At 33.4% G+C, this 18,167-nt stretch overlaps 1 protein-coding gene and 2 long non-coding RNA genes across 3 annotated transcripts; all 3 read left to right on the top strand.

Annotated features, from left to right (window-relative positions):
- The first annotated feature begins 6,911 nt into the window (after positions 1-6,911).
- On the top strand, positions 6,912-8,546 carry LOC115887029 (tigger transposable element-derived protein 7-like). Its single transcript, XM_030906352.1, has one exon. It carries the CDS (start codon positions 6,912-6,914, stop codon positions 8,544-8,546), a length of 1,635 nt encoding a protein of 544 aa, XP_030762212.1.
- Positions 8,547-12,450: 3,904 nt separating this feature from the next.
- Positions 12,451-14,194, top strand: LOC115887056. The gene is made up of 4 exons (XR_004050992.1): positions 12,451-12,606; positions 12,825-12,965; positions 13,024-13,971; positions 14,042-14,194. It is a non-coding gene; the product is annotated as an uncharacterized LOC115887056 (long non-coding RNA).
- Positions 14,195-14,266: 72 nt separating this feature from the next.
- LOC115887095 lies at positions 14,267-14,913 on the top strand. The gene is made up of 3 exons (XR_004051004.1): positions 14,267-14,377; positions 14,443-14,568; positions 14,622-14,913. It is a non-coding gene; the product is annotated as an uncharacterized LOC115887095 (long non-coding RNA).
- The last annotated feature ends 3,254 nt before the right edge of the window (positions 14,914-18,167 follow it).

Genomic DNA, 18,167 nt, shown 5'->3' with positions numbered 1-18,167 from the left:
CTGTTCATTTCCGAATGGATCCAGGAACACAAATTCGTAGTTCTGGAAATCAGCTATGGCTAAACAGAAATGATTATTATTTATTAACAAGTCATCGTTGGTTAGTTCTTTAATATCGCAACTTGTATGCGAATAAAACCCTATATAAGCGATTCTATTGATTTCTTTCAAATAAAAATTAGGATCTTCAACCAAACCGTTACGTGAAATTTTGATTTCGGTTTCCGTTGACCATTTTATAGGTTTTTTATTATTCTATCTTATTTGCAACAAGTGAAAGCACCATGAAGGAAAAAAAGAAAGATTTTAATTTGGGAAATATATGTTTCCAAAACTCCTTTTTTCTAAAAATCCTTTGCAAATAAGTTCCACGATTGGTGAAAATAAACAGATCGCACCACTCCCTATTTGTAATTTCTAGTAGACCCTGTATTTGGAAGAGGTAATCACTGTTTATTCTCAATCTGCCGTTGCTGTCAAAATAGTGTAGTTTTTCTGATTGAATTGCTTCAAACGGGTCTTCATTTCTAATCAGGAATGGACATTTAATTTCCAAGGTACGCTCTGAGCCTACAAGTGCATCTGGAGAACCAGCAAAATATTGACACTTCGTATGGACACACAACCCAGACTTCTGACATTTTATTGCGGACAGAAGTTCATATTTCTTTAAGGCTTTCTCTTCGGCGTCAATCCGATACCTAACTGCTGGAATATTTTCTAGCGATTTTGGATGAATAATATTTTTCGTCAGTATACACAACCTTTTTTCGGTCCGAGCTTTGAAAATTAAACCAAAATGAGAAGCAGTTATCCTGAAACTTCGTTCATTTCTCCAGGTTTCGTTGGTTCTCTGACTCCTAGTTGTCTTTTCAAGTTCTTCGATTTCTGTAGAGCTTTTTTCATAATGAGAAATAATAAAATTCCTGTAAATTGTAGATTTATCTATGCATTTTGAGCATAAAAACTTATCTGAAGTTGTAGACAAGCCAATCTTTTCCGTAACATGTACTGTATATCCAGTTACTACACTGATCGCAGCCGAGCCAAGCAATTGGTCCTTCACAGTTTTCGTCATTATAATGCCAACAATATATGCAGAAAACATTTTCAAAATGAAGTTTCTCCTCTAGGTTTTGAAATTTCACAACTTTTTTAAGTTCATTGCCACTAAAATTACTAACTTGTATATTTTTATTTTTTTTATCCCACGTTTCTAGAGAAATCTTGGTTAAGATCATCGCCACTTACTGTGGATGATTTAGTACATCTTTTATTTTTTATATCAAAAGACGCTTCTTTTGTGACTCTAAACTCGGCTGCATTTTTGGTTTGCAAGTCCATCCAGAGTCTCATTTTTCAATATACCGAACCATCTTTCCACTGGATTGGACCTAAAACTGAACCGCGCTGCCCCTTAGAAATGACGCTAGCCCACAATGAAACATAAGGCAAAAGTTTGTTAAAGTAGCGGTTTGGTTCATCATCAGTACTGTTTAAGTTTTCTCGAATATTACATGATGTTATGATTGTTAAGGAGTATTCGTGAAAAGCTTCTTTTTCGCTTCTTATTGAGTCATCAGCTGGTAAGGTATAATTATTATTCTTTGTAGTTAATTCATTGTCAATCAACTCTGTGAACTTACTTTATAAAAGATAATTTAGCTATGGTTAGAATAGCATCTTTCACATTTTGATTTTGAGATTGCGTTGTAGTTTTCAAATCACACATAAATCCTCCCATTTAAGGTTGAAACACTCAGCGACAATTTCTTTTAATGTTTTTCTATCACATTCTAAATAATGCTCAGATATTAGTGCAGCCATTAACCTAAAAATATGGAAACAATATAAATAGACCGTAGACAAACTTTTGTCCTGGATGTTTCTGGCATTACAAAAAATTAAAAATTGTTTGTAATGCCAGATATAAGTGAGTACATCCATGTTATTATTTTATGTGACTTTTAGCATTAAAATATTTCTGTTGCTTCTCAAATGCAGGTAATGATTTCAGGATTCAAACATTCTATGACATTTTAATATCTTTAATGTAATTTTTTCACTGATTATTTTTTAATGACAATCAAAAATTTTGGCCTGGATTTATTTATTATTCCGGGCGAGGACAATTTGCAGGACTCAAAAACTTTTATAGCTGGCCTTTTATGGATAATTTCACACTAACCAACTTCCCAATGCCATGAAAATGAAGCAGAGTCATTCAAATGGAGTCATAATACAACACTCATGTTCTTGGATTTATATAAAGATTACAGGAAGCAGGTTGGATCTTTAAAAATAAAGAATCTAAGGAAAATGTTTGAAGAAATAGCAAAGGAATTACGGCATAAAACCAATCAAAACAAGTGGTGCAAATAATACTCTTAAACCGGGAATTCAATGTTAGTTGTAGCAACACACGTTTATTTTTTGTTCAAGTTTTAGTTAAATAGTTATAGAATTCCCATTTCGTGGTTGGGTTGGTTGGTTTTTACAGATCACACTTTTGTATTTTTCATATCGAGGTCCTACAAGTACCGGTGTGCTAGAAATGGGTTTATTGGATGTTTCTTCTGGTAACAATAATTTTGTTGCAATAGATAGTTATGTAAATATCCCAGATTTGCATCAACAACTTGAAGCACATTCAAGCGAATTTTGTGACAGACCAACAGACTTCTCGAATCCCCAAGAAATCGGCATACAAGAAGCCAACGAAACCAAACCAAACACAAACAAACTTCATTGCCGCCGCAGTTATCGAATACCCGAAGCAACGACTATATGGACGGAATGCCACTAAAAGGACCTTTTCCAGAAAATACAAGCTTGGTGAGGAGATCGTCTGTCGCAATACTTTCGTCAAGACTTTAGGAGTATCAACGTTCAGGGTATTTAATACGGCTTTGAAAAACTTCCATGGGCGGTCTCTTTAAACTTTACCTTTACCTCGCATTCCAACAAACATTGTGTTCTATAAACGCCAGCAATGCTAGAATTCATAGCGGTAAGACGGATCAAGGATACTGTTACGTATGGGTCGAAGGACAGGCTGGTCGCGGCTCGCAAGAAGTGGGGTCGTGTTTACTTAAACACGTTAAGTGTCAGTTATCGACAACAACTGTAAAACATCTAATATTCTGGAGTGATGCATGTGGAGGGCAGAATAGGAATAAAAAAATTACCTTGTTACTTAAATCTATTTTGCACTGAACCCCAAACCTGGAAACTATAACTATGAACTTTTTAATGTCGGGTCATAGTTTTCTTCCCAATGACGCGGATTTCAGTGACATCGAGTCTGAACTCAAAAGACATCAGAGGCTTTATACGCCAGATGACTACATAAATATTATGAGAACTTGTCTCATAATATTATACCTACATTGGCTTGTTTACAAATTGTTGTTCGTGCATTAATATTTAATTCAATTTTTTAGTAATAATGGGTAATATTGATATACTATTTATATATGTCACTGTAAATGTCCGAAATGCGGTAAAACCTAGGATAAGCGCGCTAAACCTAGGATTTACCAAAAACAAGTGGTAAAAGCTCGAAAACTTCTTTATGTTGCTTTCATTTCGAACTTTTACCGGACCCAAACAGTAAATCTTAGGATTTACCACACCGCATTATTGGTAAAAGTACGAATTATTTTTCTTATAGCAACAATATCGACAAATTAAGGATGTCTCTGAACATCTCTGTTTTTGTTTACTTAGGCATTGAAATTTTAACGATTATCGTTTCACGATATCGATTTTTGTAACGTATCAATCTTATATTTGTTACTGTAAATGTCCGAAATGCGGTAAAACCTAGGATAAGCGCGCTAAACCTAGGATTTACCAAAAGTATTAACTAATTAGTTTAGCCTGGTTATTTGGAGGGTGTTAATGCATTGGTTAGCCTGGTTATTTGGAGGGTGTTAATGCATTGGTTAGCCTGGTTATTTGGGGGGTGTTAATGCATTGGTTAGCCTGGTTATTTGGAGGGTGTTATTGCATTGGTTAGGTGGTTATTTGGAGGGTGTTAATGCATTGGTTAGCCTGGTTATTTGGAGGGTGTTAATGCATTGGTTAGCCTGGTTATTTGGGGGGTGTTAAAGCATTGGTTAGGTGGTTATTTGGTGGGGTTGGTTGGTTTTTACTACCACTTGCTTATGCGTACTTTTACCAATGCGGTGCACAGTGGTTCCCCTTAATTAGCTGCGCGGTCATAACTGTTAGATATCTAGATATAGCTTGACTGCACCTTTTTTAATAGAAATTGATAACAAATGCTAAATAGATGTATATAAAAAACTTAGTGTAATATGAATTAAAAAAATTGGGCTCAGTTCGTGTGATTTGCATTTTAAGTTCTAACTATTCGGAAAGGTATACAGATTATGTTTGCACATATGTACATGTTTTTTCATATTGAAGAGGCCAAATTTATTTTAAATGTTGAAAAAATAAAAGAGATAGTTGTTTCATTTTATAAATACAATTTTATTGTAAATTGATATACAGTGTGTCCGCGATGAAGTGAAGAGGAAAAAATAAGTTACTTTTATTTTAAGACAAAAAGTCAATTTTTAACCACCCGGTATAAGATCCGGCGGCAATTCGCGGCAGCTAGTGGCAATTAATTTATATGCAATATACTTTAAGCAACAAGTATTATAATGTCGTTTAAGAGGATTTGAAAGGGAAAGTAGTTAAAAGTCTTAAAGAGGGACAAGCAAAAATGTAAAAATACTATTTTTGTTGCCTTGAAATAAATTACCATAAACTAATATTACTTAGGTTTAATTAAGTGAAAAAAAGAAAAAACAGTTCTTTTTACATTCTTTTCGAACGTCCATTACAGAAAAGGCAACAGCTTTTATCAATTTTAATAAAATAAGTAATTAATTGGCGTTATCTGAAAACTGTTTATGTCAGCTTGATACCAGTAGCAAAAATGTGACATATCTAATAAAAAAAGCGCTACACTAGGCTTACTTCATTTTGTTATTTATTATGTATCGTTTACAGGGAAATATAAGCAAAGTATTAGCAACAGTTTCATGCAAACATTTTGAAATTAATATTTCTAAGTAATGACCTATCTGGGAACCACTGTGCGGTGTGGTAAATCCTAAGATTTACTGTTTGGGTCCGGTAAAAGTCCGAAATGGAAGCAAAATAAAGTTGTCGGGCTTTTACGACATGTTTTTGGTAAATCCTAGGTTTACCGTGCTTATCCTAGGTTTTACCGCAATTCGGACATTTACAGTAACATATATATATATATATATATATATATATATATATATATATATATATATATATATATATATATATATATATATATATATATATATATATATATATATATTGATGACAGCTGATGATGCTAACATGGTTATATAAACGCGCGTCCAGTGTAAAAGTAAAAGTGTTTTGGTGTATTGTGGTGATTTAGTGTTTTTATTCTGCTGTGTAACACCAAAGGTTCCAAACCTCAACTGTAATATATATATATATATATATATATATATATATATATATATATATATATATATATATATATATATATATATATATATATATATATATATATATATATATATATATATATATATATATATATATATATATATATATATATATAATAGGATAACTTATATCTTTTTTACATCTTTCTAGAACACGTGACTTCAGGACCAGTAGTGAACACTGGAGAATAATGCTGGAGTATATGGAGAATTATTCAGTATTATTGAAAAATAAATTCCATCATTCAGATGGTGACTAGGCCCGGCAAAAAAAAATCTGGGCCCAACTAACGAACCATCTCATTTGTTAGGAATGGGGGCCCGAACAACAGAAAAGTGGCAGGAAGTAAGTTTTTTCTATATAACCAATCTGAAAATACTTATAAGGACTTTAATAGACATTTGGGCGTTGGAAGAGCAAGGTGAAAGCCAAAGCTGCTACTTTGAGGGTGGAGATGGAGAGAACAGGGGGTGGTACTCTTCCAGCCTCTCCTCTATCTGCTTTGGAAGAGAGGCTGATGGCTGATAATTGTAAGTTATAATTAATATCTATTTTGCATATTTATCAGTATTTGATCATTTTTTATTGTGGGACTAAGTACATGAGTTTCTTGTAGAATGTGGGTGCAAGTACATCAGGCACTGCCAGACCCATTCCAACGGGCACTGCCAGACCAACTCCCACTCCAACTTGCACGGCTGAACCAACGCCCAATGTTAAACCAATGCCGCCCAATGGAAAACGTGTGACGCCAGATGAGACAGAGGGGACTCCGACAAAAAGGAGCCGTCCTGCCAACCCTTCCCAGGATACAAGAAGGTTTGTCTCACTGACACATATGCACAATGAGCTTATAGCCAAATTAAGTACCGTAAACTCCCCTAATTTTGTCCGGACACCTAACATTGACCAAAAGATCACTGACCGGTATAATGCACCACAGCATCACATACTTCTATAATGTTGGTCATTTCTGTATACAAATAGTTATTTTAATGACCCATAGATGTCGTTATGCCCCGTCAACACAAATCGGCTTGAAATTATACGCTAGTTACCGTTAAATATTTGGACGAGAAACACGTGAAAATTTTGAGTCCGAAAACTTTCCATTGTGGGTGAGAAACTAAAAAGACATAAGTCAAATCTTTCCTTGCGGTAAGTAGTCTAGTATGTTAGTAGTCTAATCCACCTTTTTTTTATTTTGTTATTCTTTTGTTTATGATAATGGTGATTTTTATTTCTTAAACATAACCTTTTTTTTTCTGTTCTCAACTTTGACCAGCGGTCAAAGTTACTTCCACGGTCAAAGTTATGATAACGTCAATCGAAAATCTGGTTCCCACTCTGATTTTTGTTTTATTTTTGGTTTTATAGACATGCCTAAAAGAAAATATCGGCGTTATGAGGACAGGGAAGATAAAGTATTGCTGGACAAAGTTTTGAGCATGATAAAATCAGGACGAATCTCAAGAACAAGAGCCGCCAATGAGTTTCATATTTCAAAAGGAACAATAATAAATAGGTTAAAAAGTCAGCACTGTGGTAAAATTGGGCGCCCGTTTGTTTTTTCAAAGGAAGAAGAAAATGCCATGGTAGCACACATTTTAAAAGTTAGTGAATGGGGATATCCTTTTTCCCGAGTTGATTTGCAACATTTAGCCAGCGAGTTTCTTAATAGAAAAGGTGTGAAGGTTCCTCAATTCCAAGAGGGTAATTTGCCAACGTTAAAATGGTGCACCAAATTCATAAGACGCCATGAAAATATGTTGTCATCTAGAATGTGTCAAAACCTGAAAACATCCAAAGCACAGGTTTCACCAGATACCATAAAGGCATATTTTGACGCTTTACAAATAACTTTAACGGAGAATAATGACTTTATTAGCCCTGATCGTATCTTTAACTACGATGAAACGAACCTCTCTGACGATCCTGGTACAAAGAAATATATTTTTAAAAAAGGCGTTAAGTACCCAGAGAGGATTCGAGACTCTACCAAATCTAGTGTCTCCATCATGTTTTGTGGATCGGCGGCCGGTAAAATAATACCACCATACGTTGTATACAAAGCTGAAAAAATATGGTTAACTTGGATGGAAGGAGGGCCGCCGAACACTCGTTACAATCGAAGTAAAAGTGGATGGTTCGATGCCACCATTTTTACTGACTGGTTTTTAAATCTCTTTGTGCCATATGTAAAAAAATATATAAACGGAAGAGTAGTATTATTGGGAGATAATCTTTCAAGTCATTTTACTCAGGAGGTTCTTAGTTCAGCTGAGAGGAACAATATAACGTTTGCTTGTTTGCCGAAAAACGCAACACATCTCACCCAGCCTCTAGATGTAGGTTTCTATGGTCCGTTAAAAAGAAGATGGAGAGAGATTTTAGACAATTGGAAGCAATCGCAAAAGAAAAATTCTCAAACGATTCAAAAAGATCACTTTCCACGTTTGTTAAAAAAATTAACAGAGGTCGTTGCGCCTAACAATTATTCACAAAACCTAATTTCAGGATTTAAAAAATGCGGAATTAGTCCTTTTAATTCTAAAGAAGTTTTAAACCGCCTACCCCAAGAAAACAATCACGACCAGAATTCTACTCCCGCATCGACTATGGTTTCCTCAATAGTAGTAGATATGTTAAAAAACATGAGATACGGCGATAATAGTGACGCCCCAAAAAAACGCAGATCTAAAGTTAATGTTCAGGCTGGAGCCAGCATTTCTGTAGAGGATTTATTGCTGAACAAGCCGCCTCAGGTTTCACTGCCTTCTTGTTCCACTGTCTCTACGAAGAAAAGACCTAAAAAGTCATCAAAGAAAAATGAGAGTGACGACCAATCTTCGGTTTCTGAAGAAGACATACATTATATGGATTCTTCAGAAGATGAAAATTGGGAGACTTATTGTGAAAAACAGTTAAAGGAACAAGAAAGAGAATGGTCGTCTGATGATGAGCGCCTTTGGCAGAATTATCTAACGCAATCGAAAAAAATGAAACCCAGTTAAAACAAACAAGTGAATTCAAGGCATTAAGTAAAGAAAATGAAATGCAAATTGACGTTGAGGAATACCATAGAGATATTAATGAGTGTATAGAGGTTGATGATTACTTACTTGTCAGTTTTAAGACTTCCTCAAAGTGTAACAGCAACAAATACTATGTTGGGAAGGTAGTTGCGAATGATCCGATTTTAGAATTATCATTTTTGCGAAACAAAAATTTAAAATTTTTCTGGCCCAACGTTGTGGATCACTCAATCATAGAAAAAAAACAGATCGTCTTAAAATTAAAAAAACCTCTTGAGAGAAAACGATATTTAGTTTTTGAAGAACTTCACAACAAGACTCAAAAGATAGAGTGATAGGTATTTTAAAAAAATAATCTTTTAGGTTAATTTTTTTAACTTTCTTTTCCTCATTGATTGTGTTACGGTTTAAACCAAAGAATTCCCTTTTAGTTAGTTTATTTAAGACGTAAGGCTAGGCAGGGTTTTTTATTTGTTAAGTTTAAGTGCCTTTTTATTTAATAAAGAGGGAAATTTGTTTTGTTTGTAAGCGATATTTTATGAATAAAAATATTTTGTATTTTTTTCACTTTAAATCAGATTTTTGTATTTTTTATAGCTAACGCATTTTTTTAAAAACATTTTTAGCGGTCAATGTTACTCTGCGCGACGGCAAAATTGGCTTGTCATAGATTTTAGGTGGGTGGTCAAAGTTACCTTCTAACGTCGTAACTTTGACCACCAAGCATTTTTTTTTAAAAAATGGGACTATGTTCACGATATCGAAATAATGACTACATATGTCTATTAGCTTAAGTATAGCCCTAATATTGCCAATTTTGTTTAATTTTTATCGCTTAAGGTTAATAAGATTTTGCAAAATAAAGTTCAAAAGCGGTCAATGTTATGGGACTTTACGGTAATATAGACACAAATATAATATAGACGCATATATATCTGTCGGCAACTGCTATGAAAGATATGGCAGCTGCCATGACAGATATAAGTGTGAATATAAGGCAATTAGCTGAAAATATTAAAAAATTTTTTTTTTTATTTATAACTTAAATATTTTATTTATTTTTTGATTTAGATTCTAAGTATGTTTTTCTCTTTAGATTAAGATCTTAGGTATATTTTTCAGAATTTTTTTTATTTTTTAGATATAGTTAGATATAGTTAATATTTTTTCAGAATTTAAATTTTTTTTTATTTCATATTTTTCAGAGTTTTTATTTTATTTTTTAGATATATGTACAGATATTTGTACATGATGTAGTTGATATTTTTCCAAAAAAAAATATTTTTTACACATTATGTATGTCATAGATATAATTTTCAGATTTTTTTTATTTTTTAGATATAGTTAATATTTGTTCAGAATTTTTTTATTTCTTCTATATATTTCATATTTTTCAGAGTTTTTATTTTATTTTTTAGATATACATGATGTAGTTGATATTTTTCAAAAAAAAACATTTCTTACAATATGTATGTCATATGATTTTCAGATTTTTTTTTATTTTTTAGATGTAGGTCATATGTTTACCAGAATTATTTTATTTATTTCCTAGTAGGTCATATATGTTTTTCAGAATTGTTTACTTATTTCTTATACAGTGTGGCCCATCGAAAACGTTCCGCAAGGCATAACGGCCGGGTAATTTTTTTTCAGAAAATTCTAAAACACGTCAATTTTGTTTGTGAGGGGGACAACTTTTGCCCCAAAAATGATTGCAAAATCTTCAACCCTCTAAGCGGGGGTGTCATCCCCCAATTTTTTTCAAATGGGAAGGGGGGTTAAGTGGTACCGTAATGAAAAGGGCTTTCTATTCTCTATACTTTCCCGCTTTTTGAAAATCGGTCGAGTCTTTGAGAAAATATGAAGGATTGAAATTTGAAAAGTTTATTTAAACATTTATCAGAGTAAAGGATAAGGATAAATTCCTTCGACCAATTTGCTGTTTTTTCTTATTATTTCTAGATGTTTACGCATTTTTTCACTTGCCACAAGGTTGATCGATCAGGTGCGGTAGTTGCTAGATAACTGTTCTGTGACTTGTGCGTTGAAGTTCTTCTCAATATCGTAAAACTTTTTAACAATTATGCTGTACTCACTTGCATAAAAAGTGGAAATAATCGAACTATTTTAAAAATACTGAATGTATCGTTCGCGAGATAGTAGCAAAATTTCACGAAACTGGTTCCGTTATTAATAAAAAGAGGCAGAGGGAAAATCCTGTAGTAAATGAATTTGCCATGGATAGCCAAGTTGCCATGGATAGTACGCTGAGTACAAGAAAATTAGCCAATGAGACCGGCGTGAATCGTACAAGTGTCCATAAAGGATATTAAAAAAACACCAAGTTCCATCCGTACAAAATTCAGTCGGCACAACTGTCGGTACTGGGCAACCCCAGGGTTTTTCACGAGGTACACACACAAAACCCTCCGAAATTGAACGCGTGGGCTGGTATTTTTGGAAATTCTATTGTGGGTCAGTTTAACGATATTGAGAAGAACTTCAACGCACAAGTCACAGAACAGCTTTCTAGCAACTACCGCACCTGATCATTCAACCTTGTGGCAAGTGAAAAAATGCGTAAACATCTAGAAATAATAAGAAAAAAAACAGCAAATTGGTCGAAGGAATTTATCCTTATCATTTACTCTGATAAATGTTTAAATAAACTTTTCAAATTTCAATCTTTTATATTTCCTCAATGACTTGACCGATTTTCAAAAACGAAGCGGGGAAATATAGAGAATAGAAAGCTCTTTTCATTGCGACGCGACTTGACCCCCCTTCCCATTTAAAAAAAGTTGGGGGATGACACCCCCGCTTAGTGGGTTGAAGATTTTGCAATCATTTTTGGGGCAAAAGTTGTCCCCCTCACAAACAAAATTGACGTGTTTTTGGATTTTTTGAAAAAAAAAATACCCTGGCCGTTATGCCTTGCGGAACATTTTCGATGGGCCACCCTGTATATAGGTCATATATCGCTGGTTTGTAAGAATAACGACGCAACTCAAAATTTGCCAAAATTGAGATAAATACAGAAAACGATCATAAATCACCTATATTTTATCGTAAACAAAGACTTACAGCGAAATTCGCCGAAAAAAAGCTAGAAAGAGAAAGCGTCAGTATCCGCTTGAGACAAAAGATACCAATGTTTCTCGCGGACATCGACGTAAATTAGTTGCTCCATTTATGTCACAATGAAAACACGAACGGGCGTTACGAATTCGGGCGTGAAATATTAAATATTTTCATGAAGAAAAGTGGCGGATTTCGAAATTCGTCGTTGTTTGTGTTAAAGGTAAGTTTCTTTTTTGTCTTATTTTGTAATATGTCTGTTTTCTTGAAAAAAATATGATCTTTTTTTTTAATTATTTATCTTTGATACTAACCCATCGTACTTAAGCCAATATTCATGACAAATAGACTAAATTATTTTGTCGTAATTAAAAAACTTCGTTATTTTCGAAAGAATGACCACAATTCTGTTCCTCGTTTTGAAATGCGTCTTTATTAATCAAATTTTGAGGTAAATGTCATTGATTTAGATCATCTTAAAAATTTATTCAATTATGCTTTTTAAATTTTTTAAAGTTATGATCAAGAACGTTAAGAATCATCGAGACGGCCAGGATTAAGATCTCACGATGGCAGAGAGAGCACTTTTTATGGAGCAATTAAAAAAAGCAGCACTTCGTAAATCAACGAACATAATATTTTAAACAATGGTATAGTATTATTTTCAAAGTCTATTGAAATGATTTGTGATACTTTATCGAGCCATTCCCTTTATCGGTAAAAGGTGAAGAGCCCCAAACCATTTTATTTAACTTTTATGTTTTCGTTCTATTACAATAAATGCGCCAACAAAAACTCTAAACATTTTTATTTTTAGAACCTTGTGTTAATGGAAATTTATCAATTTCGCCGGATGAACTATCATCACTTTTCTCCATAACTTACCTATATCCAGAGGATGAAACACCACAAACCTCGACAACAGTAGCTAATGTTGAACAGAAAAATAATTATTCTGCAGGTATTATTATAGGTATAGTCAAAAGCAGTTTTATTATAACTTGCGGGTTCAAAAGGTCACAATTTCGTATCAAAACATCATTTTTGTCATAATATTGAAATTATATATATATATACATAATATTGAGTAGGTACTCAACCTACTAGTTACCTGGAGATCCCCATTCACGCACTTACTATTAAACTTACTATAGAATTATTAAGTGTTCATGTTTATAGAAACCTGTGTCGATGAAAACCTAGAAGTTTCTTGTCAACCATCATCTTCTACAATAAATCCCAAAGAAAACATGGAGAATGATGTGAACATTCTAAACTGTACTGAAACGGCTCACTGTGAACAAACGAATGATCATGCTGGTATTAATATAAAAAATATTTTCTTTCGATATCAGTATAATAAATCACTGATTTTTAGATTATAACAGCGACGAAAACAGATTGAATTCAAGTCGAAAATCTTCATTTTCATCATCCTCGTCGTCATGTTCTTGCACCTCAACGAGTTCGACTTCAAATTCATCTGACAATGAAACCAGTCAAACTAGCCATGTCATGAAGAATAACGCCCATTCAGAAGTAATTTTAGAAGAAAGGAAAAGTCCGGTAGAGGAGAAGATAGAAGAAAATAATGGATCGGGAAAAGAAGAAAGAAATGACTTCATCAGATAATGACATTACAGATCCTGATTGTAGGGATGCGAAGAACGACTTATCAGAATCTAGTGAAGAAGAAGGACACCGGAAATAGACAAAAATAAATTATCCAGAAAGATAAAAGCCAATCCACAAAATTGGAAGAGTAATATCGCGAAACGTTTAAGAAATTCAGGAGAGTATTTAGGTAAAAACAAAAAACTTGTACGACAAAGAAGACTAGGACTAGGTTGTCCTGAAAAATGCCATTTGAAATGCTCTACAAAATTTGATCATGCCACTCGTCAACATATCTTCGATTCTTTCTATAGACTACCGGATTTGCAAAGTAAAAGGAATTTTATTGCATTCAATATCTCGGCCAATGTTCCCAAGTATCAGTACAAAACACTAACCCGGCGCAATAATAACGCATTTCATTTGTCAGACCAGGAAGGAGCCAAAGTTCGAGTTTGTAAAACTTTTTTCATGTCCACATTGGATATAACTGACAGATGCATCCGGACGGTTACAGACAAACCCCAAAATACTATATCTATATGTTGTAGCTTACAAAAATTGATTCTTCAGGAAACAGCACGGGCATGTATTAAGCATGAGATGGTTTAAAAGAGATGAGAACTTTAAGGTTAAAGAAATCTCAAACTCACAGGAAAACTGATTAAAAACTGATAACTAAGTACCATTAAACTGGCAAGTTAGTAAACTAGTAAGTATTGTATTATGAATCTATTCAGTATATCGTGTGTTTTACGAAATTTATTTCTTTTAAATTACAGCTATATACGTATAATACAAAAACAATTTATCATCTTTAAAATCATAAGGCATAGCCATAGGGTATATTATATATGAGAAAGGTAGGTACCTGGTAGGTACAATATGATCAATGTCTTTCATATGTAAAATTATATAGGGAATGTCATCGATCGTCATTTCCAAGCCAACTGGACGCCGTTTTTTCGATCATATGAGATATAAGTGTCAGTCTTGCTAGACCACAGACCTCTATATTATTCTTCTAGCACAAGGACATATCGGCAAGCCTGGGTTGGTGTTTACATGTCTAGGTGTGAATCGCTACGGTGATTTAGTGAGAGATAGAAAAATACCAAGTATTTATTACATAACCACTTAATCTGATGATTTGATATGCTTTCTTCAATACATCTTATTGTAGTAAGCATATTGGCCATATTCTCTTCGTATACATGAAAATCGGCACCAATGTACCAATGTAATCGATGGAATTTCCCCATAGCTCGAATGGAATTTTCCCACAGAGCATAGGACTGATCTTGTAAAGGTATTTATTTTTGTTTTGCTATTTATAACTTCGTTAACTCATTTATTTTATAGATTTATTGAAAATTAAGATTTAGGATAAAAAAATCCTGCATAGACACAACTTGGGTGTTTTCGAATACTTTTTAGAATATCTTAACAGAACAATGATATAAGATTACAGAAATTTATCTGACGTAGGACAAATGTGTAAGGTATTTTATATTTCTATTATAAGTGAGTAAAACTTTGTATAAAATAAATATAATAATTCGTAAATACACATTCTGTAAGGTTTCGAAGAATTTAAAGGATGGAAGATATTCAGGATACCTTTGATTGATATAGCTTAAACTACAGTAAAATCTGAACATTAAAATATAAAGGTAAATAAATTATCCATACATATTTGCAGCAAAGTCTTAATATAAAAATGTATTGTTTTCAGAAACAAAACCCACTACTTATTGTGCCAAATATAAATAGTACCTAGTAAAAAAAACTTGTGTATTATACTATCAATAACATGTACTTATTATATGTAATAAATATTTTTTTAAATATGTATATATTTATGTTATTATATTTTTGGAATAAAATAGTTTTAATCAGTTCTTAATCAATCTTAATTTATTTTTAAAAAAGAACAAATACTTGAAAGAAAAAAATGATTAAGTTAGTGTATGTCAAAATAATAAGTAAATTAGATATTTTTAGAAAACCTGTATATTTAATTGAAAAAAACTGATAAATAATAATAATCTTTCAAATTAGAAATAGCATCTGAATTATTTTTTATTCTAATTGCTAAAAAACAAATATTACAAAATCATGTTATACAATTGAGTTTAGTTATAAAAAAGTTCTTCAAATTGTCAAGAAAACAATTTATTGCTTTTAAATTTAAAAATGTTATTTGCGCCTCCCGCTCTAGAATAATTATGTAGTATACTCGGTATTGCACAGGTGTCGCCACAATTTTGAAAGCTCTCGTATCCTGCCCTCCATACCCTAGCGTCGCGCGTCGGTTCCCTTCTTCATTATTCCTTATTGTGCAAAGGTGTCAAGATACTTAAATCGGTTTCGCGTCTTTCGTTTTAGGCATATAAGAATAAAAATGGGAAAGAGAAAAAGATCAGTTTCACCAAGTGATTTATCACACGGGGAAAGACTAATTAGAATTAAACATCTTCGCTCAAAATTAGCGAAATTGGAAGAATTGCGAAGGCGGCAGCGGCAACGGCAGTCTTCAGAGTCATCCTCGTCAGACACCGGATCTAGCGATGCTAACTTAACCTCACAATCACAAAGATTTTTATTGATCCGGTTATTAATACCGAAATCATAAAATTTAAAATACCAATAGGATTTTTAAATTTCAGTATACTGTAATGCTGATGGTATTACTAACTACTAATAGATGGCGTCCTATTGTTATCCCTTAAAAATTAAGATGGCGCTAGTGGAAAATAGCACATTTTTATTTTTTTAGAGGAAGAGCAGCTAGATCCTTCCATTTTGGGCATTCTTGGCGCTGATAGCCATCAGCAAACCTTAACATCGGACAAAATACACCCTACTGTGGCAAGGACGTGGGAGAATGTTTTAAAAAATGGATTATCGGATGATGTGATCGCTATGTTAGCTAATAAATATCCGCCCATTGAATATTGCAAGTTGGTAGCAGCGCCCAAGGTAAATCCTGAAATTATGATGTCTCTCTCGGATCAGCATAAGAGTAGAGATAATACATTGGCAGATATTCAGAAATGGATAGGTGCTGGTATGACTGCTATTGGCAAGGCCATTTCAGCATTGTTAAAGGAAGAAGGAGGGGGAGATCGGAATCTGTTGGAGTGGCTGGGGGATGCCGGCCGACTCCTTGCCATGGCACATCATCGAGAATCCGAATTAAGGAGAGTTTTGGTTTCGACCGGATTAAATAAGCATTATAAGGAGACCCTTAATGACGTCGCAGTTGACGGTTATTTTATTTATCGAGGAAAGAATGTTTTCCAGTAATCTTCATACCAGATTAGTAGCTAATGCTTTACCAACCTTATTTCCATCACTTGAAGGCAGCTATAAAAGTGACCATTCGAATAGCGCACTTCCCCTATATTCTGCAAAAGTACAAATTCTGGATGATAGAATAATAGTTCCAGCCTTAGTTCCCTCTATTGAAGAAAGTGACAGACCATTGGTTCCAACTGTTGCAAACGCTGATTTAGGTATTTATTTTTTTAATTCAAAAAGTAACAATTAAGCTAAGCTGCCTTATCCTTTGCTAAAGCACTTGTTTAAATAAAGTGTATTTCTTGCAGCTGATCAGCCACTTCAGCCTCTTAAAATTGACACCGAGCTCGAAAAGTAGGAGTAATTCTCAGATATCAACTACTAGCAATACTAGCCCTGTGATGTCTCCAACATCAACCCAAACATCAACCAGTTTGACTGCGGGTACTCCGAGAAAGAGGAAATGTAGGCAGAATATTAGGTCGTTAACATTAGAAAACAAATATTTGCGACAAAAGAATCAGTTACTTGAAAACCAATTAGATAAGAAATTAGACAATATATCTCTTAATGAGTATTTGTCTCTTGCATATAAGTTTTGCAACTGCGTGGACACTGCTAAATGTATAAATATGCAAATAGCACATGGGAATAAGCACCCAAGAGGGAGAGGTTATAGCAAATCCTTTAAAATCGAATGCTTATCCATATATTTTGGAGGTCCCGGCGTTTATAAAACTTTTTAATGAAAAAATACGCTCTTCCTTCTCCAACTACATTGCTAAGTGGAATTAGAGCAATTAAAATAGGGCCCGAAAACCCAAAATTTTATAAATTATTTATAAAAAAGGTTGATAGTTTTCAGGAACAAAACAAATATTGCATATTATGTTTTGACGAAATGGCTATAAAGGCTAATTTATTTTACAAGCGTAATGAGGATTGTATAATCGGAATAGCCATGGGTACTAACGAGGAAAAGGTATTCAAACCGACTTTGACTGCCTCTGTACTTATGCTGATGGGTCTTTATTGTAAATGGAAGCATCCTATCGCTTATTTCATGTGTCATATTTCCTGTCCGGTCGAATTAATGTTAAAAATTTTAACCAATGCACTGCAAAAGTTAACAACTGTTGGGCTAAAAAACTTTCAAATATTTTAAAAGTCTCCCCCAAACAAACAGGTTTTTATTTAGAAGATTGGTATCTTTTTTACATTTTTGATATCCCACATGTAATCAAAGCCATAAAAAATATGCTAATGCAATATGATTTTTATGTTGATGACAAAAAAAATTCCTGGAATATATCAAAGACTTTTATGAAATTGATAAAAAATAGTAAAAGCTGCGCGTAAATTGACAGATTCGCATATTTATCCCACCAACTTCCAGAAAACGAAGGTAAAATTAGCCACTCAGATATTCAGCTATTAACCTGTACATATAGGGATGAATAAAAACTCATCCCTGGTGAGATTTGGATACCTTCCAGCAGAAGCAACCGAAACTGCTGAATTTTTAAACAAAATGGATCAGCTATTTGACATATTAAATTCCTCCCAACAATTTGCCTCGAAAAAATGTTATGCAGCCTTTAAAGG

This window comes from Sitophilus oryzae, unplaced genomic scaffold (genome assembly GCF_002938485.1).
Source record: "Sitophilus oryzae breed Bouriz unplaced genomic scaffold, Soryzae_2.0 scaffold_551_pilon_pilon, whole genome shotgun sequence".
Taxonomy (NCBI): Eukaryota; Metazoa; Arthropoda; class Insecta; order Coleoptera; family Curculionidae; genus Sitophilus; species Sitophilus oryzae.
This window is presented reverse-complemented; position numbering and strand designations above follow the sequence as displayed.

Coding starts and splice junctions, on each gene's coding strand:
- LOC115887029 (XM_030906352.1), top strand. CDS start 6,912: ATGCCTAAAAGAAAATATCGGCGTTATGAGGACAGGGAAGATAAAGTA.